Here is a 26,968-nt window from a genome sequence, read left to right on the forward strand (position 1 = left end):
TTGTATAATGCCTTAACTGTATATTTGTTGTTGTTTGTCATTATGTTGTGTAGGCCTACAATGCAGAAATGACAGTCAGACTATGACAGAACTTTGTCTCTGCACTGAGCTCATATAACCAAAACACTTAACTTAGTCAATGGGCTGGGTTCTTAATTTTTTGGTAATTAATTTTGTATTTGTATAGAGTTTTGTTTATCAACAGTACATTACATTCATGCTAGCCTATTACCGCCTACCCAATAAACAAATCCTAGATCCATGCCAACCTGTGAGAAAGATCATTAAATGATGGCAGCAGCGTTATCTTCAACAATTTAGAGACATTTATTACCTAGCTTACACCTGATTATAATTTATGAATAAACAACCATGTTTTATTGCTATGAAAGTTGTAGTTGATACTCGGCTAGATCCCCAATATCAATATGAGTCATGAAAGAGTATTTTAGTACCACTTTTTAGTCCAGCTACAGTTTATGAAAAAGAAGCCTGTTTCAAAATGGATAAAGATAAACAATTCAGGTTTGTTTTATTTTCATTATGTAAATGTTTAAAATATACTCCCCTTGAGCTATCCCTTCTATAATTTTTAAAAGATTGTTAGATGATTTTAACATTTATATTTAATATAGACGTTGATTTTTGATGGAAAGAGTGGTTTGAAACCCTTCAGTAGAGGTTTGCTTATCTGTTACACTCTCATACAGTCCTGGGTGCAGATCTTGCCATTTGGCTTGCCTGTCCATTGGTTAGTGAGAACGGAGGTGTGCAGTGGCCTTACATATTAACATTAAGCACTCGTCCTTTGTTATAGGTTGGACTATACCAATTCAAATCCCATAGGCGACCATGTTAACGTTTGTGTTTAAAAACACTATATGCAATATATCAACCAAACTGTGACCCATAAATATCAGTACTACAACCCCTACCTCAAAGTATTAACTGCAGAAAATGGTACCTTTCATGGCTCATTTTCGGTATAACCAGATGTTTCTGCAACACCCCTAGTTTCGCACAAAATTTTAGTACTTTTTTTTACAGGTACCCCATACATGTTCCAAGCACAAGGCTACTTGACACGGTGGTACTACATCAAATAAAATTGCATACATTTTTAGCCCAGATGAAACTAATTGTTTTTACAACCAACACACTCACATTTATAACCAATCACAGGACTTGTGGTGTTAACTTCTCTATCAAAAGTTTGGTGCACCTCGAACTTTGACCCAGCCGGAAATTAATTGGTATAGTGCAACCTAGAGCCAGTGCTGTGATATGACGCTACCATCTTAAGGTCTCACTACACAGATCACTTCCGGGTGAGAGTTCATTCATCACGTTCCACTATAGTTCCTAATTGGGACACATGTTATGGGTCACATATTCACTTCTAGCAAATGGTGAAGAATTAAAACAATATGTATGTTTAATGGTAAGCCTTCTGGCTGTATTTTGCCCATGTTATTTTGTAATATTGTGCATAGACCTTTTGGGACATGGGTATATAGCGCAAGTGACAGCCGGAGTGAATCGGTTAATGAACCACCTATTCGGACCGGTACTACAGCCAGATGCGGTCATATAGCAAAAAACTGAGACGGAAATGTTCTCAATTTTGGAGTGAAAATAAATGCTTATATAATGTATGTTTGCAATGGTGTATGTTGTTAGTGCCAACGAGAACCCGTTCTATGGGCAATCTTCGCTTGAAGTTGGGCAGTTTAACATGGGTTTCAATGGCAGATGACATCTGTGTAGTGAGACCTAAGAACTAAATCTGATGCTTCGAAAACCAATGGAGGGAATTACCAAACAACCACTCTTCAGTAGACCGGAAGCTGGAGCCGGAAGCGCGTAGTTTGAAAACAACTGCTTTGTTATTATTGCAGAAAATTGCTAGATTTATTAAGACGGAAAAAAAATAAAGTCAATCATTTTGGGAATTATAGTTTGGAAAGACCCAACAAACAATAACCTGTTGTTGTTCGTTGACTTCACAGTGACTAGAAAGGTTCTCTAGAATTTCTGTTCAAATAGTATCGTACCCTCATACGATGTCGTGGGTAATTAATTACCGTGGTACGTAACTAATGCTTGATTCTACAACTTCATGAGTAACAAATGATGTAAATGAGTGGTACAAAAAGAAAGCAATAAGCAATAATTCTACAGATGGCGGAAAGTGTACCGCCCGTTCCCCCCATTAGTTATCGATCTAAAGAGGGATTTTTTGATGGGGTATATATATCCCTAACCCTAACCCTAACTAATATCATCATGCTACAAAACGACAAAAAAAAAGAGAGGAAACATTAATAAACTATTATAAATGATGGGGGGAACGGGTGGAGCTCTTGCCTGATATTGTTCTTTATACTTGACAGTGCCAAATGAAAGTCCTACCAGACTTTCATTTGGCTTAAAGCCTTTGTCATCTGTGGTTGGGGGTGGGACGTGGCCCAGTGGACAAGAACTTGCTTGATGCGTGGTCACTCTAGGATCGATCCCAGTTGGTGGACCCACTGGGCTATTTCTTGTTCCAACCAGTGCATCACTATGATCACAACTGGTACACTCATGTCATCTTAGTCTGCGTGGCACAAAAGCCTGCGCACGTTAATGATGTTACATTACGTCTTGAAACAAGTGTCGGGGTATGTTTGTAAACTAACAAACAACGTTAATTTAATTCACAAACCGTTATTAAAACAACACATCTTGATTGTGAATATATGTATAAAACTGGTCGATAACACTTTTATTGAAAAAAACTCTGAATTAATGCACTAAAAGTATACTTTTGCCAGCCTCGATCAACGTGTTTTTCTATCACCTGTCAACACGTGTCTGTCAACGTTGTAATGATCAACCTTGCATATCAACTTACATAAATTTACATAGAAGCTTCAATACATACCTTATTGTAATTTATGAATCCATAAATGAAATGAATGTCGTATTTTATCTGTTGACGTAAACATCCAAGCATACTTTGAATTTCCCTCCGAGTGACACAATGCAAAATGGCTACACACAACTTTGAAGATTGCACTTACAGCATGGCCTATTTTAGCTATAGTCTGTTTCAAAATTATCATTGATTGTCCTATATGTCTAACGAACACTATTTGTCCTCATTTACACAGTTAATAACGGACAATTTTTTTTTAATAATGATCAAATATTTTTACATTGGCTTTTTTTTTATTGTCATTTTGTGTTGTCCAAACTAAGGAGCATGGAACACTATTTATATTTATCTCATTTGCACAATTTAAATGTTTCTGAAACAGACTATAACAGGAAGTGTTTGTTATTTAGAACTTATAAAAGTCAGATCCATTGTTTGTTGCTGTTTTATGTAAACATTAGCGACAGAAGTGGTTGTTTTACTGTTTGCTGCACAGACTTATGTGCCATCATGCAGGCCAGTAAATGCAGGGGGGTCCCACTAAAGATGTGCTCATTACTTGAATTTAAAAAACATTAAAATTAAAATAACTTTAGTTGTAACACGTTTATTGTTCCATTGTACTGTGGCGGTGAAAAAAATATTTTTAAGGAAATATTTTAACTTTAAAATATAACACAAATGCTTAGGTGCGCAGACATAGGTGCCACCAGTGTATATCAAAAGTCGTGGTATGTGCTATCCTGTTTATGGGATCCCTTGCTAGTACTGGAAAAATGTTGAGGGTTTCCTCTCTAAGACTATATGTCATAATTGCCAAATGTTTGACATCCAGTAGCCAATGACTAATAAATCTTCTCTCTTTTTTTCTTTTTTAAAATTCGCTCCATCCTGGGCTCCCAGCAGACATTTTGGAATTTGGTGGTTTTTTTAGTGATTAGCGATTACTAATTTTATGTAGCAATTTTTTTTAAACATAGTATGATAAAATTAAATATGACTTTTATGTCATTTATTTATTGCAATTGTATTTAGCAGCCACAGAGAACAAATAAATTGTGGTACAGTCATGTTTGATGTACATAATGTGGTAAGTCATAATCGGTCGGGATTCATGTATTACCCTCACTCTCGCTCAGGCAATAAAAAAATCCCGACACTCGTTTCATAAAATCAGTACAACACGCAAGCTTGTATCATAATCTCTCTCTCTCTATATGTATATATATATTTGTCACAGAGAGTTGTACAAATATTTGTAAATAATACAAAAGTAAACAAAACTTGGACAGAACATCTTCAGTACACAATTCTAAAATGTTAAATAGTAGTTGCTACTCAATTTTCAGCTATCACCAACTGTCGTTAATAGGGCCATGTTAATCATTTGAACTCCGGGCATAAAATTTGGCACGAACGATTTTGTCATTCGTCTGTCGGTTATGCAAAACCAATATCGACACGAACGACGAATCGTTCGTGCAAAAGCTATAATCGCTCCTCAGAAAATGTAAACTGACGTGTTTTGGCTAATATTACTATTTTTGGAATAAAATAATTCTGAAACATGTATTGTAATGAAAACAAGTACAATCTTTGCTAAATTAATTTATTAAAATATGACATACACAGCAAAGAAAATATTACGTTTAATAAGGGACGAATAAAATAACGAAGTGGAAATTAGAACATGATGAAACAGTGAGTTGCAGCATCGATTGGATCGATCGAGGATTTGCAGAACTTCGGGTCTTTCCGTTTAGACCCGGAAACTCAAAGGTTCAGGGAAATTCCCGTTTCATTCAGACTATTGTTTGGAACCAACAAGTACTCCCCTGTAACAGAACTGATGGGGTAGTGTGCTGAAATGTAAATGGCAGCTTTCAAGTTAGTCCCAGCATACTAAATAATAATAATAATTTAGTATTTATGATAAAAATTTGAAGAAAAGCTACGAAAATCACCCATCTTAGATTCTCATTTGATTATCATTGCCGGTTAACCTTTTCATTTGTATCTGAACCACTGGAGAAAATCGTTTGTACAAACACTAAAACCACACGAATGACATATCGTTTGTCTGAAAAAATCTAATTTTATGCCCTGGAACTTGTATACAAACAAAATGCACTTGGCAAATAGTCATTTAATATTTAATAGGCTTTTGCATTTAACAAAATAGATTCTAAAAAAATACATTTGTACTTCAAATATTATAATATTTTAATGTGACATGTGAGCCCTGCATTTTACAGTTTTTGAATCAAATAATATACGTTTATACACATGTATATAAAGGCTGTTAAATTGTTTCTTTGCAGTTTGTTGAACACAGATCTATACATGCAACTTCAAAGATGGAAGTGAAATCGTGTGTGAGGGAGTTTATTGGAGCGGTCAGCCAGTACAACAACAAGAAGAGCAATGGAAATCTTCTGTATCTGCAGAAACAGCTTGAGGTGTGCACGCGGCAATGTTTTACAAACATTATTAATTTGTGTCATCTTCATTCGTATTTTAGTTACTGAAAATCCCTCGCTTAAAAACTGTAGAGTTAGTTACTATTTTTTTCAAATAAATTGCCTCACTTAAAATACCCAATTTGTTAGGACATCACAGGTGTATATATAGATATAGATGGTGGTAAAGTTATTATTAACAAATCTAAAGCAGTTTTCTATTTAAAATTAGCAAAACGAAAAAACTTAAGGCTCTTTAAAATATTTCTTTTTTACTTTGGTTTTGAATTAGCTTTTGTAATTTAGTACTGTAGTATATTTGCCAGATTAATGTTTAATTCTGATTTGGTGGACAGCAGCTTGATCCCTAGAATCAAATATTATAAACATACCATACATGTAGCTTAATTATCTTATAGCTGTTACGTGTCTTAAATCCTAACATACATGTAACTAATTTTAATCTGTTTTTATACATATAAACATATTCTTTCTTTTTAAGATTTTGCACGGGCTTGTCAACCGTACAGCGTGTAGGCGATTTTTCAACAGACGCCACATGCTGGCCATAGAGTGTATAACGTGTTTGGTCGACATTGTCGGGAACGTTCACAACAAATGTGCACCCAAATGTGTCGCAGTTCTCAACTGTATAGGTATGTTTAAACATTGACTATAATAAAGGTAAGTTAAAATCAGACCAAAAAATGTGACGCCAAGTTGTAGTCAAACATCAGGAGATGACACTATGTATGGTTTCATTCTCAATCAAAGCTATTTCAATTTCTTTTTAAATTTTTGAAAATCCGGCATTAAATTTTTTCTTTTTCGATTAAAAAAAAAGCACCAAGAGTTAACCCTCTTGAATAGTGATATACATGTAGTTCATGTGACTTTCTATTGAATTGTGATGTGATTTGTTGTATAGTGTACATATTGAAAATAATATATTAGATTTGCATCACGTATAAAGCATTCTTGTTTTCGAATAAAGTTTGGAATTGTTAGCATAGTTATTTTATGACTCTTTGCAGCACTGATGTAAAAGCAAAGGTAGGAATAACACACTTTACTCGTTATTGGAAGTACAAAGTACATACAGTAAAATATAGATTTAAACAACACAAACGTACTTTTAGCATGAATTTTTTTCTTCTAAAATTGGCTCTCAAAATTAATATGTTTGACATATTATGTATATTAAGTACTTCATTAGCTCTTAGACTTAGGGGTACCGAGAACCAGATGCACTGCATTTCTGTTGTAGATATAATCAGTGCTGTATCTATGAAAAATAGCACCTATGACAGGCATTGAAATTGCGCCCCTTTTCAAACATCTGACACCCATCTTTTAGATGACATCCATCTTTAATAGAAACTGCTCAGTGGTGCCCAGGGTACGTGCCATACTTCCCATACCCTAGGTATGCCACTGTATATCCAAAAGGTGTAAAGGTCAAACCACATTAAATACTCCTATGTAGGCCAGTAATATTGACGTTGATATATTTTACTGTTCAGCTCAAGAAGACGATATGAGGGAAATGCTCCATAGCACCTACAACATCTGTCCGTCTGTGGCCGATCTTCTCATGTCTTACGAAGGAACTTCAGCAGACTCACTCTCTTCTGAGGTATGTACTGTCCTGTTTATAGGAAAGTTCATATAAAATATCCCTTGATGCTTTATAATGACTATGGGTTGTCTCGACTAAATTATAGCCAAAAAGAACCATGTTATACACCCAATGTATGTAGTTTAAAATATGTTGAGATGTTGTTGAACAAATATTCCACCCTTCTTTCATCCAACGGATCTAACATATGTGATCTTAATGCCCAGCTGGTGTTTATATTTAGGTAAACCGTATGCATTTGTCTACAGAATGATGGTCTGTTGTCTTCAATAGCTGGTTCTGCTGTATGTTCTTTTGTCCTCCATCTTCAGTAAGGAGCTCAGTAAAAACATGTACCTCAGTTGGTTCTTTACATACAGACACATGCTTGTATTATGTATTCTGGGAAGTAAAGAAAATCATATGTTATAAATGTATTCAGGAGGCTGAGCACTCACTGTCCCTCTCTAGACTGGTGTTTTAACCTAACATTATTTTAATGTGATTGGACAGGACAGGATAAAAATCAGTCAAATTGTTTGCAAGCATTCACCCATGATCATAGGGTACAAAATGTGCTTGCATGTTATGGATCATTATGTCTGCAGAACTGTTTTTGAGTTTTCATTTCAACTTTTTTGTATTATTTTATTTATGTGTACATTATTTCAGTGTCTTCGACTACTGCAGAAAATAACATACGGTTACCACATCAGCATCCAAGAACGGTTTATGGAACAGTTGCTAAAATACCTCATCAATGAAATGTGAGTTGATGCTTTTTCATAACCTGTCATGACTATGTAAAGTATGTCCTAAATGTAATGTGTGAACACAAAATTTGAATCGCTTGAGCGACGGACAAACAAAATGATCATTGTTGCAGTTTTCAGAGGTCTGTGTATTCTCTTATATTGTTTCTTGATAAATACTCAATCTTTAATTTTGATAACATTTAGAACAGCAACAAAATCAGTTTCAGTATTTCTTTAATATGTAACAATGTTCAAGTTTGCAAATATGTCATTTTTATCACATCATTGTAGGCAGGATGCAATTAAAAGGGTTTTTTGGAGGGTGGGAGGGGGGGTTCAGTTCAAGAAATAAAGTTAGTTTCGACTTTAAAATATAAATCTTTAATTTTTATATTGATTTGTTTGCTTTCAAAAACAAAAATTAATCATATATATATATATATATATTATTTTGTCCTCCTCAGGATTTTGTCTACCAATTCTTTGACTGAGCCGTGTTTAGGTCTGCTGGCCAACCTATGCAGAGACAACTACCCCGTCCAGATGTTCATGAGGAGCAGAGTAAGATCATTCTCACTGAAATGACTATTATTTTTGTAAACGAGTGGTGGGTTTTAAAACAGAAATATGAGACATAGGTATTGTTTGAATATGAAAATTATTTGATTCTCTTTCTAAAATTGTTGAAATTGATTACTGAATACATGAAAACAAATTTATTTAGCTTTGTCCTGCTTTAAATAATCCATTTTATCTTTGGCATCTAGACATATTTCATGATGCTGACTTTGTTTTTTGTTTTGTTTTTCAGGATAACTCGAAGAGGTTGTACAAAGTTTTAATTTCACATTTCTGCGATCAGAATCTCACTATGGCTGTGTACGCATTTTCCATATTCGCCAGTGTATGTCTTCCAGAAAAAATTGCTGATGAGGTTTGAACATTATTACCGTAACATTTCTGGGATAATAAACTGGGGGGGGGGGGGGGGGGGGAATTACTTAAAAAAAAAAATCAACATGTAGAATGTATATAATTTGATTATGCTATAGCTGAATCAATTTAAAATAATTTTCAGAAATAAAACCAATGAGTGATAAGCTGAAACAATTTAGAAAACCATCAATAACGGAGATAAAAAAAATAAGTCATTGAAAAACAAAGCAAAGAAATGAAAGTGAAGTTTGAAAAATAATAATGCAAGTAATTGTTATGAGATGGTTAGGATACAGAAAACATGAATTATTTATGGCTTAAAGAAACTGGAGGGCTCATATTTTACAAGATGTTTTAGTGATACCATATCGTTAAATCACTGTAGGCTATATCGAGTGCCGTAGTGACATCCTAGCCTACAGTGTTTTTACAGTATCTCAGCGTTGAGTTAGCTCCAGGTTTTTAGACATACTTGCTTTAAATCAATTTTCAAAATGTCAGACAGTTTGATTGGTGTTTCTTTTTGACAGTTTTGTCACTTTTATCATATCTGTCTCTGTGAAAACTCCTTTAAACTGGATACCTTTCAATAACCGGATTTCTTACTGAGTACATTAGGTGGTCATTTTACGTGTGTTTTACAGGTGTTTGAAGTTTAACATCTTGGTGAACAGTGACCCGGTTTCTAATATGATGAACGTGTGTTTTACAGATGTTTGATGTTTAACATCTTGGTAAACAGTGACCCGGTTTGTAATGTGATGAACGTGTGTTTTACAGATGTTTGATGTTTAACATCTTGGTGAACAGTGACCCGGTTTGTAATATGATGAACGTGTGTTTTACAGGTGTTTGATGTTTAACATCTTGGTGAACAGTGACTGGGTTTCTAATATGATGAACGTGTGTTTTACAGGTGTTTGATGTTTAACATCTTGGTGAACAGTGACCCGGTTTGTAATATGATGAACGTGTGTTTTACAGGTGTTTGAAGTTTAACATCTTGGTGAACAGTGACCCGGTTTGTAATATGATGAACGTGTGTTTTACAGGTGTTTGATGTTTAACATCTTGGTGAACAGTGACCCGGTTTGTAATATGATGAACGTGTGTTTTACAGGTGTTTGAAGTTTAACATCTTGGTGAACAGTGACCCGGTTTGTAATATGATGAACGTGTGTTTGTTTGACAGGTGTTTGAAGTTTAACATCTTGGTGAACAGTGACCCGGTTTGTAATATGATGAACGTGTGTTTTACAGGTGTTTGATGTTTAACATCTTGGTGAACAGTGACCCGGTTTGTAATATGATGAACGTGTGTTTTACAGGTGTTTGAAGTTTAACATCTTGGTGAACAGTGACCCGGTTTGTAATATGATGAACATGTGTTTTACAGGTGTTTGAAGTTTAACATCTTGGTGAACAGTGACCCGGTTTGTAATGTGATGAACATGTGTTTTACAGGTGTTTGAAGTTTAACATCTTGGTGAACAGTGACCCGGTTTGTAATGTGATGAACATGTGTTTTACAGGTGTTTGAAGTTTAACATCTTGGTGAACAGTGACCCGGTTTGTAATATGATGAACGTGTGTTTTACAGGTGTTTGAAGTTTAACATCTTGGTGAACAGTGACCGGGTTTGTAATATGATGAACGTGTGTTTTACAGGTGTTTGATGTTTAACATCTTGGTGAACAGTGACCCGGTTTGTAATATGATGAGCGTGTAATTTACAGGTGTTTGATGTTTAACATCTTGGTGAACAGTGACCCGGTTTGTAATGTGATGAACGTGTGTTTTACAGATGTTTGATGTTTAACATCTTGGTGAACAGTGACCCGGTTTGTAATATGATGAACGTGTGTTTTACAGATGTTTGATGTTTAACATCTTGGTGAACAGTGACCCGGTTTGTAATATGATGAGTGTGTAATTTACAGGTGTTTGATGTTTAACATCTTGGTGAACAGTGACCCGGTTTGTAATATGATGAACGTGTGATTTACAGGTGTTTGATATTTAACATCTTGGTAAACAGTGACTCGGTTTCTAATATGATGAACGTGTGTTTTACAGGTGTTTGATGTTTAACATCTTGGTAAACAGTGACTCGGTTTCTAATATGATGAACGTGTGTTTTACAGGTGTTTGATGTTTAACGTCTTGGTGAACAGTGACTCAGTTTGTAATATGATGAACATGTGTTTTACAGGTGTTTGAAGTTTAACATCTTGGTGAACAGTGACTGGGTTTCTAATATGATGAACATGTGTTTTACAGGTGTTTGAAGTTTAACATCTTGGTGAACAGTGACTGGGTTTCTAATATGATGAACATGTGTTTTACAGGTGTTTGAAGTTTAACATCTTGGTGAACAGTGACTGGGTTTCTAATATGATGAACGTGTGTTTTACAGGTGTTTGAAGTTTAACATCTTGGTGAACAGTGACTCGGTTTCTAATATGATGAACGTGTGTTTTACAGGTGTTTGAAGTTTAGCATCTTGGTGAACAGTGACTCGGTTTGTAATATGATGAACATGTGTTTTACAGGTGTTTGATGCGGAGAACATCAACCAGAGTCTTCAGATGATGTTTAACATTTTGGTGAACAGTGACTCGGGCATGACGCTTGTGTACGCTGTCGACCTGTTCCAGGATCTTCTCAAACATCACAAGTTCCAAGAGTCTTTACAGCGGTAAAGTAACACTTATGTCTTACTCAGCTTGCTGGGGTGTCGTTAAACTTGTTTTCTCAACTAGTAAGCTATTATATTGATATCGTTGAGATGATGTTAAACTTTCAGTCTCAACTGGTAAGCTATTATATTGACATCGTTGAGATGTTGTTAAACTTTCATTGTCAACTGTTGAGCTATTATATTGACATCGTTGAGATGTTGTTAAACTTTCATTGTCAACTGTCAAGCTATTATATTGACATTGTTGAGATTTGTTTAAACTTTCATTCTCAACTGTCAAGCTATTATATTGACATCATTGAGATGTTGTTAAACTTTCATTCTCAACTGTCAAGCGATTATGTTGAGATGTTGTTAAACTTTCATTCTTAACTGTCAAGCTATTATATTGACATCATTGGGATGTTGTTAAACTTTCATTCTCAACTGTTAAGCCTATTAACATTGTTGAGATGTTGTTAAACTTTCATTCTCAACTGGTAAGCTATTATATTGACATCGTTGGGATGTTGCTAACCTTTCATTCTCAATTGTCAAGCGATTATATTGACAATGTTGGGATGTTGTGAAACTATAATTCTCAATTGTCGAGCTATTATATTGACAATGTTGGGATGTTGTTAAACTATAATTCTCAATTGTCAAGCTATTATATTGACAATGTTGGGATGTGGTTAAACTATAATTCTCAATTGTCGAGCTATTATATTGACAATGTTGGGATGTTGTTAAACTATAATTCTCAATTGTCAAGCTATTATATTGACAATGTTGGGATGTGGTTAAACTATAATTCTCAATTGTCGAGCTATTATATTGACAACGTTGGGATGTGGTTAAACTTTTAATGTTAACTGTTATGCTGCTATATTCACTTAGTGACGACTTATTTGCATGCTTTTTACTACTAAGCTTTTAATGTTGTATTCACGTGTGCTCAGAATTTGGTATTTTCGAGTTGTTAATTTGTTAATACAACTTTTTGGCAATGTGTTACACTTGCATGCAAGTAAGTTCCAGTTTCATGAAAATAGTGAACAACTGTTGGATGGCATGGCAATATTCGTCTGCTTATTCTAGTAATAAAACAAAAGAATCAAAGCAAATTTAAGTTGTAATGTTCAACTTTTAACAATCTTTTTAACAATTTTTTTCAGGTATGCTCATTTGCAGGAGTGTATCACCTATACCTTAAAGCTTATATCACGTGGTACTGCTGAAACTATGGCTAAGGTAAGAAATGTGTTGTTGTATTCCCGACCCATGAACCTGATTGATGCAGGATGTGCTCTGCCACCGAGCTACACCGTATTGAACATGTAGCTCAGTGAGAAATGTGTTGTTGTATTCCCGACCCATGAACCTGATTGATGCAGGATGTGCTCTGCCACCGACCTACACCGTATTGAACATGTAGCTCAGTGAGAAATGTGTTGTATTCCCGACCCACGAACCTGATTGATGCAGGATGTGCTCTGCCACCGAGCTACACCGTATTGAACATGTAGCTCAGTGAGAAATGTGTTGTTGTATTACCGACCCATGAACCTGATTGATGCAGGATGTGCACTGCCACCGAGCTACACCGTATTGAACATGTAGCTCAGTGAGAAATGTGTTGTTGTATTCCCGACCCATGAACCTGATTGATGCAGGATGTGCTCTGCCACCGAGCTACACCGTATTGAACATGTAGCTCAGTGAGAAATGTGTTGTTGTATTCCCGACCCATGAACCTGATTGATGCAGGATGTGCTCTGCCACCGACCTACACCGTATTGAACATGTAGCTCAGTGAGAAATGTGTTGTTGTATTCCCGACCCATGAACCTGATTGATGCAGGATGTGCTCTGCCACCGACCTACACCGTATTGAACATGTAGCTCAGTGAGAAATGTGTTGTATTCCCGACCCACGAACCTGATTGATGCAGGATGTGCTCTGCCACCGAGCTACACCGTATTGAACATGTAGCTCAGTGAGAAATGTGTTGTTGTATTCCCGACCCATGAACCTGATTGATGCAGGATGTGCTCTGCCACCGACCTACACCGTATTGAACATGTAGCTCAGTGAGAAATGTGTTGTTGTATTCCCGACCCATGAACCTGATTGATGCAGGATGTGCTCTGCCACCGAGCTACACCGTATTGAACATGTAGCTCAGTGAGAAATGTGTTGTTGTATTCCCGACCCATGAACCTGATTGATGCAGGATGTGCTCTGCCACCGACCTACACCGTATTGAACATGTAGCTCAGTGAGAAATGTGTTGTATTCCCGACCCACGAACCTGATTGATGCAGGATGTGCTCTGCCACCGAGCTACACCGTATTGAACATGTAGCTCAGTGAGAAATGTGTTGTTGTATTCCCGACCCATGAACCTGATTGATGCAGGATGTGCTCTGCCACCGACCTACACCGTATTGAACATGTAGCTCAGTGAGAAATGTGTTGTTGTATTCCCGACCCATGAACCTGATTGATGCAGGATGTGCTCTGCCACCGACCTACACCGTATTGAACATGTAGCTCAGTGAGAAATGTGTTGTTGTATTCCCGACCCATGAACCTGATTGATGCAGGATGTGCTCTGCCACCGACCTACACCGTATTGAACATGTAGCTCAGTGAGAAATGTGTTGTTGTATTCCCGACCCATGAACCTGATTGATGCAGGATGTGCTCTGCCACCGACCTACACCGTATTGAACATGTAGCTCAGTGAGAAATGTGTTGTTGTATTCCCGACCCATGAACCTGATTGATGCAGGATGTGCTCTGCCACCGACCTACACCGTATTGAACATGTAGCTCAGTCAGTGGTAGTGCACTCACCTAACATCACATGGGTCACAGGTCCATTGAATTTGATGGACTTTGGGGTCTTCCCATCCCATAACTTGTAAGTTAAAAATTATGGTACGTAAAAATGCATATAAAAATCCCTTGCTTCTTTTTTGGTATGAGTATGACACCCAATAGCCTATGTATTTGTTGTGCTGGGGTGTTGTTAAACATTCATACATTCATTCATTCATTCATTCATTTGGTATGAGTAAAACTAGACGGGGGAAAAAAAAAAGAAAGACATGTTTTATTTAACGATGCACTCAACACATTTTATTTACGGTTATATGGCGTCAGACATATAGTTATGGACCACACAAGAAAAACTAGACGAAGGAAGCAATGACATGTTAAGGAGAGTGAGCAATCACAGTTTTATTGTTTCTATCGTAGCCTATCACATTCGTTTGATGTTTGGCACAAGAGTCAGTCTAGCGACCGTTTTAGTGTGTCTCTTTTATCTGTTGGCCAGGTGTTGATAAAATAACGCTATACCCCTATCTGATTGCAGGCATATCTTTCTAGTTTTAGTGTGTCTCTTTTATCTGTTGGCCAGGTGTTGATAAAATAACGCTATACCCCTATCTGATTGCAGGCATATCTTTCTAGTTTTAGTGTGTCTCTTTTATCTGTTGGCCAGGTGTTGATCAAATAACGATATACCCCTATCTGATTGCAGGCATATCTTTCTAGTTTTAGGGATGGGACGTAGCCCAGTGGTAAAGCGGGATGCACGGTCGGTTTGGGATCGATTCTCATCGGTTGGCCCATTGGGCTATTTCTTGTTCCAGCCAGTGCACCACGATTGGTATATCAAAGGCTGTGGTATGTGCTATCCTGTCTGGGATGGTGCATATAAAAGATCCTTTGCTACTAATGGAAAAAATATCTCAGGTTTTCCCTCTAAAACTGTATATCACAATTACCAAATATTTGACAGCCAATAGCCAATGTTTAACTTAAATCAATGTGCTCTAGTGGTGTCATTAAACAAAACAAATTTTATCTTTCTGGTTTTCTTTTCATACATAACATGACCGGAATTGGATTACCCATGCCACAATGGCAGATTTTAGTCAGTCATTGGCTGTTGAGATATTCACACCAATCCACTTGGACAGGAGGAACTGCACAAATGTAGAGAGGTTCGGTTATGTTTTCATGAAAAGAGAATTACCCAGATTTTAAAATGGGTTTCTTGCCTTTTTGTAAAGTAATGTGTTTTTGTTTTTTTCTCTCTAGCTGTTTGGTCTACTGCTGTCGTTCTGCTCTGTGACAGGTGTCTACTCTATGATGTGCAAGGCGATGTTCAACATACAGACGAGTGTCGGTGCCGGCTACTACCAGCAGATGCTGGCGGGCCCCGTGACGCTGGTCAGTGAGCCACTGTTCGCCACAGTTCACTGGGCAATGCAGAGTGTTGAGACGTCCAAACTGGCCTCACTCGCCGCTCTCGACCTGTTGACTGAAGTTTACGAGGTGCGTCCTGTTAGATGTTCTTCGTTTGACCTCACTGGGGAATATTGGGGGGGGGGTTTATAGAAAGAAAGAAAGAATATTGTGTTTTGCAGTGTATTTTCAAACACAATTTGCCAAAACACTAACCATAAAAAACCCAGGGTTGAGACATAACCCAGTGATAAAAATGCTCATAATGCACAATTGTTGTATGATCGATCCCCACAATGGGCCCATTGGACATTTCTCATTCTAACCAGAGCTGAACAATTGGTGTTGCAAAGGCTATGGTATGAACTGTCCTGTCTGTGGAATGGTTCATATAAAAGATCCCTTGCCGCCAATAAAAAAGGAGTAGCCCATTGCATGGCAGCAGCAAGTTTCCTCTCATATTATCTGTGTCATCATTAACCATCTGTCCGATGATGTCGTTAAATAAACTGAGTGCAACCTATAACAAAATGATTATAAGCTGGTCCCGTTGCGTACTCTGTTCAAATGTGTTAGGGTCTTTTTAAACCTTACTTTCATAGTAGTTCATCATTGTTAGATGTCGGGGTTGGAGGTGTCCTTTTTATTTAAAATGTATTTATTTAAATTTTTTATTTAAAGGGGTACTGGAGCGTACAGGGCTTCATATAAAATGGATTAATAGCCTTACAAAGTATAAGGGAAAATTATATATAAATTAAAAAAATATATATTTATATTTAAAAACGAGCTCAACCGTGTACGAAAGTAAAAAACGGAACTCTTCTTTTTGTAACACTACAACAGTCATGCGTGACGTCACAGGTGAAACAGCCATGTGGGGAAAACACGTAATGGCCGCATAATGGAAGCTCTTATCATCGATTAAGTTAATTGTTATTACATCTTTGTTCGCGAGAAATCGCGTTTCTATGAATGGAAAATGGTCCTTTGTGCAGCTGTCAACTGTAGTAATGACTCAAGAAGGGTCAAAGGCATTGGGTATTACTCGATACAGGCGAGAGAGAAAACGTACCAAAGTATATATGGGTACATAATCTTCGGCGAAAGAAACTATGTTGTCACAAAACACTCTGTTCTGTTCAATAAAAACAAAACAATAAATGAATGTTGTCTTGTTCATATATTTATTATACCAAATTGAACATCAAAGTGTGCACTTATGACAAATAGTTGCGTAGTAACGTGTGACAACTTCACCAACATAAAAATGCTACACTGAGAAAATCCTGACGATCTCGCCACAGCCTGAAAAAGTGAAATAATAAGAAATGTAAACTTAAAAAATGTTACATTACATGATGAAACAAACCATAAATGTGTACTTTACGTGTATTTATTATAATAAACTGTAAACTTAAACAAGAAAAAACAAAATCGACACGGGGCGAGATCGCCAGGCTCCGTTGGAAAATCCTGGCGATCTCGCCCCGGCTTGCAAGTGAAATCGTCAGAAATGTAAACTACCAATGTATTACATTTTACAACAAGAAAATCAAAACATGACTACTGCACATGTATTTACTTAATGAAGTAAACATAAAACAGCTTGTAACTTGAATATTGTTGAGTTATAATGTACTGGCGACTTCGCTAAACAGACATGCAACACGGAAGTAAATATGGTGATCTCGCCACAGCGTGTCCCAACACAAAACTAGTAGTATAAGTGGTATAACCCTGTAGTTTTGGCACAAAAACATGCTGATAATGACAGTAGATATATACTATAATATATGTTGTAATATATGTCTTCTAGCAAGTCTAATATGTATGATAACTTCGCCTAACGATGAAAATAAGTCCTGGCGAAGTCACCCCGGGCGAGATCGACACGGGGCGAGATCGCCAGGCTCCGGTGTTACAAGGTCAATATAGATGTTTCACAATAAATTAGTATATAAAAATGTATGTAAAGCACATATTTAGTCTTTAAGTAATAAAAGATTACATAAATCGACCACATTTTAATAATTTTCAAGGAAATGTACCAAAATTTGAATTTAAAACAAAAATGGGGCTAATTCAGTAATTGCTGTTTGGTTTGACCTAAGAAGAAAGGTAAAAGCGTTTTAAAAATAACATTTTTTTTATACTATTTTTGTGTGCAAATTTACAAACAAATCGGTTCAGAAATAAATAACTTGTAGTAAATTGTATAGTATGAAAAAGGGCGTTCCCTGTGGTACGGACCATAGTAAGCTACATACCTATTTGGTACTGGTTCTGTGTAGTCATCGCGTCGTATGTCGGCTCTGGCTACGAGGGCTGTCCTGAGCACTTCTGGATACAAACATATAATCGGGAAATCATAATGTTCTAGAATGCACTGCAAGTTGGTGGTTTGCATTTTGTCGCCGATTTGGTCTACTTCTAAACAACAGATACTTTCTTTTACCGTGTCCATTGGTCTGCAGTTGCCACACAAACACCAATCTCGGTTTCCCAATCGCGCAATATTTTCGACATTTTCTTCCAATTCATCGCCTGAAGATAATCCTATGTCGAAGTCCGACTCACTATCATGTTCGGAACGTTCGGGCTCAAACATAAACGGTTGGTAAGCCATTGATCAAAGCGCTAATGTAAACAAATCTATCAAAAAGCACATGGTTTCACATATTGTTTACTGGCTGGCTGTTCACGTGCTACGTCACAGCCAATGCACGCGGCTTTTCGCGTAGTTATTTTATTCATGCACGTAAAATAGAAACCGTGTTAATATTGTCAATTAATCCTAAACCCGTTAACATATTAAACATTTTATTGCATCATTCTTCATTTTAGGCTCCATATTTGTTTAATTTGGCATTAGAGCCAGCCTACACCTTTCCTTTAATTTAATTTAAATATTTATTATTGTTGTTGTTATTTTGTTATTATTATTATCGTTGTTGTTATTTTGTTTTTGTTGAGAAAAATTACATGAAGTACTAAACTAAACAAACAGGAAGTGGTGAAATAATAGAATGTGTAATGAGTATGAGATTTGTGCGTGCAGGAAGTGCTGTATTCTGGCAAGAGGGACCAGTGGTGTCTGCACATGGACCTGCTCCTGCCTGTGCTTGTGAACCTGCTGAAAATCAGCGTAACTGGGGAAATCAACATCAGAAACAAGTGCCTCAAGATCGTCAAGGCCGTCAGATTTCTTACAGGTAACAGACATAACTAGGTGTGTGCATTTGTTTTGGTTCACTCGTGAAAATTGCTAGATATCGAAAACAAATGCCTCATCATTAACTAGTTATTCTCTATATACATGTAGGTTATAAGTTATAAAATTAGGGATGTTGATTTTTCATTTCTGAAAATAGCCAATTCTCTTTATAAAAGTTGCTAGATATTAAAAATAAATGCCCAAAGAGACTGGACTATACCCTAGTCTGATACTCTCTCTCGTTCAGACGGATCCGGCTTCTCAAGATCTGTATTTCAGCACAGCACTAAACCGTCAACGTGTATCGACTGTCAATCTAGGGTTTTTCTTGACGGGATGCAACCCATCTCATCCCTTTAAGTTGTGCACCCAAACGACCTTAACGAGGCCACTCGCGTGGACATATCGATCGGACTTTAAACTTTTAGATCTGCATTCAAAATTTTATGTCGAAATTACTTCTTTTTTTAAAAATATTATTAAATAATTCGATCCTCTCTTCTTTCTATTATTTAGTTTTGGACTGTCCTTCTAAAATGCTCCAAATTATGTAAATATTCGGCCGAGCAGTCAATTCTTTTTATTTTTGGCTTGTAACCTTTTTTTTTTTGTTGTAATTTATTCTATTAACCTTTTTACTAATTGCTATTTTAAAAATTCTGCCCATTTTCACCCCCCCCCCCCCCCCCCCCCCCCCCCCCCCCATCCCGAGTCAGGCCACCGATCTTATCGGAGGTCGGACTCGGGATGGGCGTGTTCGAAACCCTAGTGGTATATGGGCACGTTAAACTAGTTATCATCATCACCAAAGAGTCAGATTTTTAATGGGTAAGGTACCTAATTTTTGCTAGTGAAAATGGCTAAACATTACACAAAATGTCTGAAGATTGTTCCGGCTGTAAAATGTCTTATAACTAACAAATAATTTGGGGGAATTCTATTTGCATTTTTTCTGCCATTTTCACAATAAACAAGTATTATAGTGCCACACATACGTTTACACATTGCACAAAAATTAGAATATAATCCAATATACACTTGAGAATTTTTCACAATATACTAAGCTTGTTACACGAAAGGTTACTATATATACGGTTTTTTCTTTTCAGTTTTTAGTTTTGCAGTTTTTCCTTGTTTATGAAAAAAGTCAACACACCAAATCATTTTCTGTTTTTACCTAGTCCAGAACTATTTTGTTGCCCATCAGGTTTGAGTCTGCTGAAAAGTATGATTCCATAACTTCCATTTATTACATACCTGTTCAATCTTACTATACTAATACAAACATCAAATCCATGCAATAAAATAATCTGTATTAGCACATGTGCAATCCGGACCGGAACTTTTATATGGGGAATCCCCATTTTGTTTTTACTGCAGTCCGCGCCTGACGTCATATATGATTTACAAATGACGTCACATCGTATTTGAAACATTACACAAGGCTGCCCCAGAGTATGATTCTTAACGTTAAGTACATCCATGAAAGGAGTTTTGATCATAGATTTAACAAAGTGTTGTTATGACATTAAATTGAAAACCGTTTTAGTAAAACATAAAAGAAGGTATGTAATAAATACAGAACTTCACATACGTTGTTTTCGCTTTCTATTTATTGCACTCGTTTATTCTTGCGCAAAATAAACTCGGGCAATAAATAGGAAGCGAAAACAATGTATGTGAAGTTCTGTATATTTCTTACTACATTTCTCATATTTATTCTTATTACAATATGCAGCTTTTTCCAAATTATAATAAAACTTTATTTTCACTTTAAGGATTTCAAAACTTGGGGTTTTCTTTGAACTACATATATATATTGTTTTGTCAGTATAATGATGATATTTATAACAGTGTTTTCGTCAGGGTACTCTTAAGAGAAGATTTTTGGGGGCCATGGTAATGTTAGTACCTGTTACTTCTCTTATCCATTTGTATAGCGATTTAATTAAGCATTGTACATGTGAATTAAAAAATTTTTAATGACAATATGTTTCTATATACTTATTACAAAAGTTGCAATTTGGACTGGTTATCAATTTAATATTAAAGAGGAAATTATTTCTTGGAAGAATTATTTGATATTGAAACCATATTAATTTAGTATCATTTATCATATTAAACACAGTAGTGTTAACAGACTTCCACCAAGCATAGTCTCTTTCAATATTGAGCTCCTTATCCCATCTTGAAATATATCTTGGAGCACATAAAGCTGAACATAAATATGTATTATATATGTGTTTTTATCCTTTTTTGTTATACAATATTGTATGTATAAACTTTGGCCAAAATAAGAACTATGAAGTAAGTGGTGTTTTTGCAAAGATTCGGCCATCTGTTTAGTATTGCAGCTTTTAACCCTTCGAAAATCGTAAAAGGATGATGAAAACCATAAAAATTACAAAATGTACCATAGTTAAATAAATTTCCGCCCATATCAAACATATCATGTATATTAGTAATGCCCAATAAATTCCAACTTTTATAATAAATGCTTTTATTGTTAATTAAAATTAATGAGATATACCATAATGATTCAGAGTGTATGTCATCTTCACATAATTCAACTTTATGTTTATAGTTTGCCAGGATATTGAACACTTCTTTCCAAAATATATTAGACATGTTTTTGCCACAGAGTCTATGGTAATCATCCCCAACACTGGTGATTAAAATTTGTTTGTTAGGAAGTTGACATTGGAGAAGATTAACCCACAACGACTGAGCAATTGATTACTCTCCTTATCCAGGTTAATTTAAGAGCGTTAATAAAAAAATATCCAAATTAATCATCTTTAAGCCCTCATTTTCAATTTCTTGTATTAATGTTTTTCTGGCTATGCGATCAACATAATTTTTTTCAAATAGAAGAATAGAACATTTGCTTAATTTTTTTTAATGGTTCACAATTAGGGTTGGGAATACTAATAATCAAATGGACCAATGTGGAAAGAGCTAAAATTTTGATAACAACAATTCTTCCTAATAAAGTAAGATGTGTTTTTGACCAAGCTTTCAATAATTTTGAAGTTTCATCAACCTTTTCTGTATAATTTAATGTTACAATTTCTTCTATATTTACACTGAATTTTATTCCTAAAAAAGTAAAGTTATCCTGCGACCAATTCAGGATTTTGTCCTTACAAATTTGAAATCTGTTTTGTGCGTTTGCTCCAATCCATATAACAGTGGTAGCTCGGAAACATATAATTGTTAGTACCAATCCATATAACAGTGGTAGCTCGGAAACATATAATTGTTAGTACCAATCCATATAACAGTGGTAGCTCGGAAACATATAATTGTTAGTACCAATCCATATAACAGTGGTAGCTCGGAAACATATAATTGTTAGTACCAATCCATATAACAGTGGTAGCTCGGAAACATATAATTGTTAGTACCAATCCATATAACAGTGGTAGCTCGGAAACATATAATTGTTAGTACCATTCCATATAACAGTGGTAGCTCGGAAACATATAATTGTTAGTACCAATCCATATAACAGTGGTAGCTCGGAAACATATAATTGTTAGTACCATTCCATATAACAGTGGTAGCTCGGAAACATATAATTGTTAGTACCAATCCATATAACAGTGGTAGCTCGGAAACATATAATTGTTAGTACCATTCCATATAACAGTGGTAGCTCGGAAACATATAATTGTTAGTACCAATCCATATAACAGTGGTAGCTCGGAAACATATAATTGTTAGTACCAATCCATATAACAGTGGTAGCTCGGAAACATATAATTGTTAGTACCAATCCATATAACAGTGGTAGCTCGGAAACATATAATTGTTAGTACCAATCCATATAACAGTGGTAGCTCGGAAACATATAATTGTTAGTACCAATCCATATAACAGTGGTAGCTCGGAAACATATAATTGTTAGTACCAATCCATATAACAGTGGTAGCTCGGAAACATATAATTGTTAGTACCATTCCATATAACAGTGGTAGCTCGGAAACATATAATTGTTAGTACCAATCCATATAACAGTGGTAGCTCGGAAACATATAATTGTTAGTACCAATCCATATAACAGTGGTAGCTCGGAAACATATAATTGTTAGTACCATTCCATATAACAGTGGTAGCTCGGAAACATATAATTGTTAGTACCATTCCATATAACAGTGGTAGCTCGGAAACATATAATTGTTAGTACCAATCCATATAACAGTGGTAGCTCGGAAACATATAATTGTTAGTACCAATCCATATAACAGTGGTAGCTCGGAAACATATAATTGTTAGTACCATTCCATATAACAGTGGTAGCTCGGAAACATATAATTGTTAGTACCATTCCATATAACAGTGGTAGCTCGGAAACATATAATTGTTAGTACCAATCCATATAACAGTGGTAGCTCGGAAACATATAATTGTTAGTACCAATCCATATAACAGTGGTAGCTCGGAAACATATAATTGTTAGTACCATTCCATATAACAGTGGTAGCTCGGAAACATATAATTGTTAGTACCAATCCATATAACAGTGGTAGCTCGGAAACATATAATTGTTAGTACCATTCCATATAACAGTGGTAGCTCGGAAACATATAATTGTTAGTACCAATCCATATAACAGTGGTAGCTCGGAAACATATAATTGTTAGTACCAATCCATATAACAGTGGTAGCTCGGAAACATATAATTGTTAGTACCAATCCATATAACAGTGGTAGCTCGGAAACATATAATTGTTAGTACCAATCCATATAACAGTGGTAGCTCGGAAACATATAATTGTTAGTACCAATCCATATAACAGTGGTAGCTCGGAAACATATAATTGTTAGTACCAATCCATATAACAGTGGTAGCTCGGAAACATATAATTGTTAGTACCATTCCATATAACAGTGGTAGCTCGGAAACATATAATTGTTAGTACCAATCCATATAACAGTGGTAGCTCGGATACATATAATTGTTAGTACCAATCCATATAACAGTGGTAGCTCGGAAACATATAATTGTTAGTACCAATCCATATAACAGTGGTAGCTCGGAAACATATAATTGTTAGTACCAATCCATATAACAGTGGTAGCTCGGAAACATATAATTGTTAGTACCAATCCATATAACAGTGGTAGCTCGGATACATATAATTGTTAGTACCAATCCATATAACAGTGGTAGCTCGGAAACATATAATTGTTAGTACCAATCCATATAACAGTGGTAGCTCGGAAACATATAATTGTTAGTACCATTCCATATAACAGTGGTAGCTCGGAAACATATAATTGTTAGTACCAATCCATATAACAGTGGTAGCTCGGAAACATATAATTGTTAGTACCATTCCATATAACAGTGGTAGCTCGGAAACATATAATTGTTAGTACCAATCCATATAACAGTGGTAGCTCGGAAACATATAATTGTTAGTACCATTCCATATAACAGTGGTAGCTCGGAAACATATAATTGTTAGTACCATTCCATATAACAGTGGTAGCTCGGAAACATATAATTGTTAGTACCAATCCATATAACAGTGGTAGCTCGGATACATATAATTGTTAGTACCAATCCATATAACAGTGGTAGCTCGGAAACATATAATTGTTAGTACCAATCCATATAACAGTGGTAGCTCGGAAACATATAATTGTTAGTACCAATCCATATAACAGTGGTAGCTCGGATACATATAATTGTTAGTACCAATCCATATAACAGTGGTAGCTCGGAAACATATAATTGTTAGTACCAATCCATATAACAGTGGTAGCTCGGAAACATATAATTGTTAGTACCAATCCTCATGGGATAGCTCGTAGCTTGGTGGTAGAGTGTTCGCCTGTTGCAAGGTCGGTCTGGGATCGATCCCCATTAGTGGGCCCATTGGGCTATTTCTCATTCCAGCCAGTGCACCACAACTGGTATATCAAAGGCTGTGGGATGGTGCCTATAAAAGATCCATTTCTACTAATGGAAAAAGATAATGGGTTTCCTCACTAAGACTATATGTCAAAATTACCAAATGTTCACATGCAATAGCCAATGATGAATAAATCATTGTGCTGTAGTGGTGTTATTCAACAACAAAAAACCCCAAAACATTATCTTTTAACAGTCATCATGGATCTGATAATCAAATATCTGTTAAATCATTCTTACATACATCATATCTATCACACATTGATCTCCAGTGGGTGTAAGAAATATTGTTTGCATAATATTATGTAAATTATCTATAAGCTATTTATTTCAGTACTTGTCTTTTAGCACTATTACTGGTGTGTGTTTTCGTACAGGTAGATATCAAGTAACACTGTTTTACTTATTGTTTCAGTGCTGTGTGCCGAGGATGACCTGAAAGCTGCCGTCTCGGACCTGATGGATGTCAACATCATGACGAACCTTCTGGAATACCAGTTTTCCCACAACCAGCTCTTACTGCTGAAGAAAACGGCCAGCTGCAAGGGGCAGAATGACTGGAGGTAGACAGGTCACAGCTGTGGGAATGATTGAAATATAGAGTGCACAAACAGATTGATGAACAAATGAGTGAATCCACTACTATGAATAAGCTATTACACATTGGCGTGATGTATTCTATCACAGTATTGAATGATTTTGTGTTACAAATCAATACTATAGCCATATCAGCACTAAATATGTCTTCCCAAATAGGCACACATATAAATTGAAATCTTATAGTTTAAAAAAATAGGCATAATACTTTGTTTTCATTGTTAAATTTGTATTAATATGCAATGGTTTAAAGATTTGTTTTCAATCAGTGCTTTTTGTATTGCCTTTATAAAGTCAAAAGGAAAGATATAGGTATTACAGTGTAGTTGATGTTTTAGTATGGTCAAGATGTTTCAGTATAGTTGATGTTGATGCTTCAATATAATTAGGGTTTATGTTTTAGTATGGTTGGTGTTGATGCTTCAGTATGGTTGGTGTTGATGTTTCAGTATGGTTGGTGTTGATGCTTCAGTATGGTTGGTGTTGATGTTTTAGTATGGTTGGTGTTGATGCTTCAGTATGGTTGGTGTTGATGTTTTAGTATAATTTGTGTTGACGTTTCAGTATGGTTGGTGTTGATGTTTCAGTATGGTCAGTGTTCATGTTTCAATATAGTCAGTGTTCATGTTTCAATATAATTGGTGTTGATGTTTTAGTATTGTTAATGTTTCAGTATGGATGGTGTTGATGTTTCAGTATGGTTGGTGTTGATGTTTCAGTATGGTTGGTGTTGGTGTTTCAGTATGGTCAGTGTTGTTTCAGTATGGTTGGTGTTGATGTTTCAGTATGGTTGGTGTTGATGTTTCAGTATGGTTGGTGTTGGTGTCTCAGTATGGTTAGTGTTCATGTTTCAGTATGGTTGGTGTTGATGTTTCAGTATGGATGGTGTTGATGTTTCAGTATGGTTGGTGTTGATGTTTCAGTATGGTTAGTGTTGATGTTTCAGTATGGTTGGTGTTGATGTTTCAGTATGGTTGGTGTTGATGTTTCAGTATAATTTGTGTTCATGTTTCAGTATGCTTACTGTTGATGTTTCAGTATGGTTGGTGTTGATGTTTCAGAATGGTTGATGTTTTGAAATGGTTGGTGTTGATGTTTCAGTATTATTGATGTAGATGTTTCAGTATGCTTGATGTTGATGTTTCAGTATTATTGATGTTGATGTTTCAGTATTATTGATGTTGATGTTTCAGTATGCTTGATGTTAATGTTTCATTATGGTTGATGTTGATGTTTCAGTATTATTGATGTTGATGTTTCAGTATGGTTGGTGTTGGTGTTTCAGTATGGTTGGTGTTCATGTTTCAGTATGGTTGGTGTTGATGTTTCAGTACGGTTGGTGTTGATATTTCAGTACGGTTGGTGTTGATGTTTCAGTATGGTTGGTGTTGATGTTTCAGTATGGTTGGTGTTGGTGTTTCAGTATAATTGGTGTTGATGTTACAGTATGGTCAGTGTTCATGTTTCAGTATAATTGGTGTTGATGTTTTAGTATGGTTGATGTTTCAGTATAATTGGTGTTGATGTTTCAGTATGCTTGATGTTGATGTTTCAGTATAATTGGTGTTGATGTTTCAGTATGATTGATGTTGATGTTTC

At 35.8% G+C, this 26,968-nt stretch overlaps 2 protein-coding genes across 2 annotated transcripts in view; one reads left to right on the forward strand and one right to left on the reverse strand.

Moving 5' to 3' along the window:
• Window positions 1-1,858: 1,858 nt before the first annotated feature.
• Window positions 1,859-26,968, forward strand: part of LOC121372489 (protein CIP2A homolog) — a 60,543-nt gene continuing 35,433 nt past the window's right edge. The window contains exons 1-12 of the mRNA XM_041498826.1: window positions 1,859-2,088; window positions 5,242-5,379; window positions 5,882-6,035; window positions 6,903-7,015; window positions 7,670-7,764; window positions 8,217-8,313; window positions 8,564-8,686; window positions 11,241-11,386; window positions 12,547-12,622; window positions 15,486-15,722; window positions 18,694-18,847; window positions 25,188-25,335. Coding sequence (XP_041354760.1) covers window positions 5,278-5,379; window positions 5,882-6,035; window positions 6,903-7,015; window positions 7,670-7,764; window positions 8,217-8,313; window positions 8,564-8,686; window positions 11,241-11,386; window positions 12,547-12,622; window positions 15,486-15,722; window positions 18,694-18,847; window positions 25,188-25,335 — 1,445 coding nt within the window. The 5' untranslated portion in view covers window positions 1,859-2,088; window positions 5,242-5,277. The remainder of the gene's footprint in view (window positions 2,089-5,241; window positions 5,380-5,881; window positions 6,036-6,902; window positions 7,016-7,669; window positions 7,765-8,216; window positions 8,314-8,563; window positions 8,687-11,240; window positions 11,387-12,546; window positions 12,623-15,485; window positions 15,723-18,693; window positions 18,848-25,187; window positions 25,336-26,968) is intronic.
• LOC121372490 lies at window positions 16,806-18,398 on the reverse strand. The gene is made up of 2 exons (XM_041498828.1): window positions 17,903-18,398; window positions 16,806-16,940 (listed from the first exon to the last, which is right to left on the reverse strand). Exons 1-2 carry the CDS (start codon window positions 18,259-18,261, stop codon window positions 16,889-16,891), a joined length of 411 nt encoding a protein of 136 aa, XP_041354762.1. The 5' UTR covers window positions 18,262-18,398; the 3' UTR covers window positions 16,806-16,888.

Source organism: Gigantopelta aegis, chromosome 4 (genome assembly GCF_016097555.1).
Source record: "Gigantopelta aegis isolate Gae_Host chromosome 4, Gae_host_genome, whole genome shotgun sequence".
Lineage (NCBI taxonomy): Eukaryota > Metazoa > Mollusca > Gastropoda > Neomphalida > Peltospiridae > Gigantopelta > Gigantopelta aegis.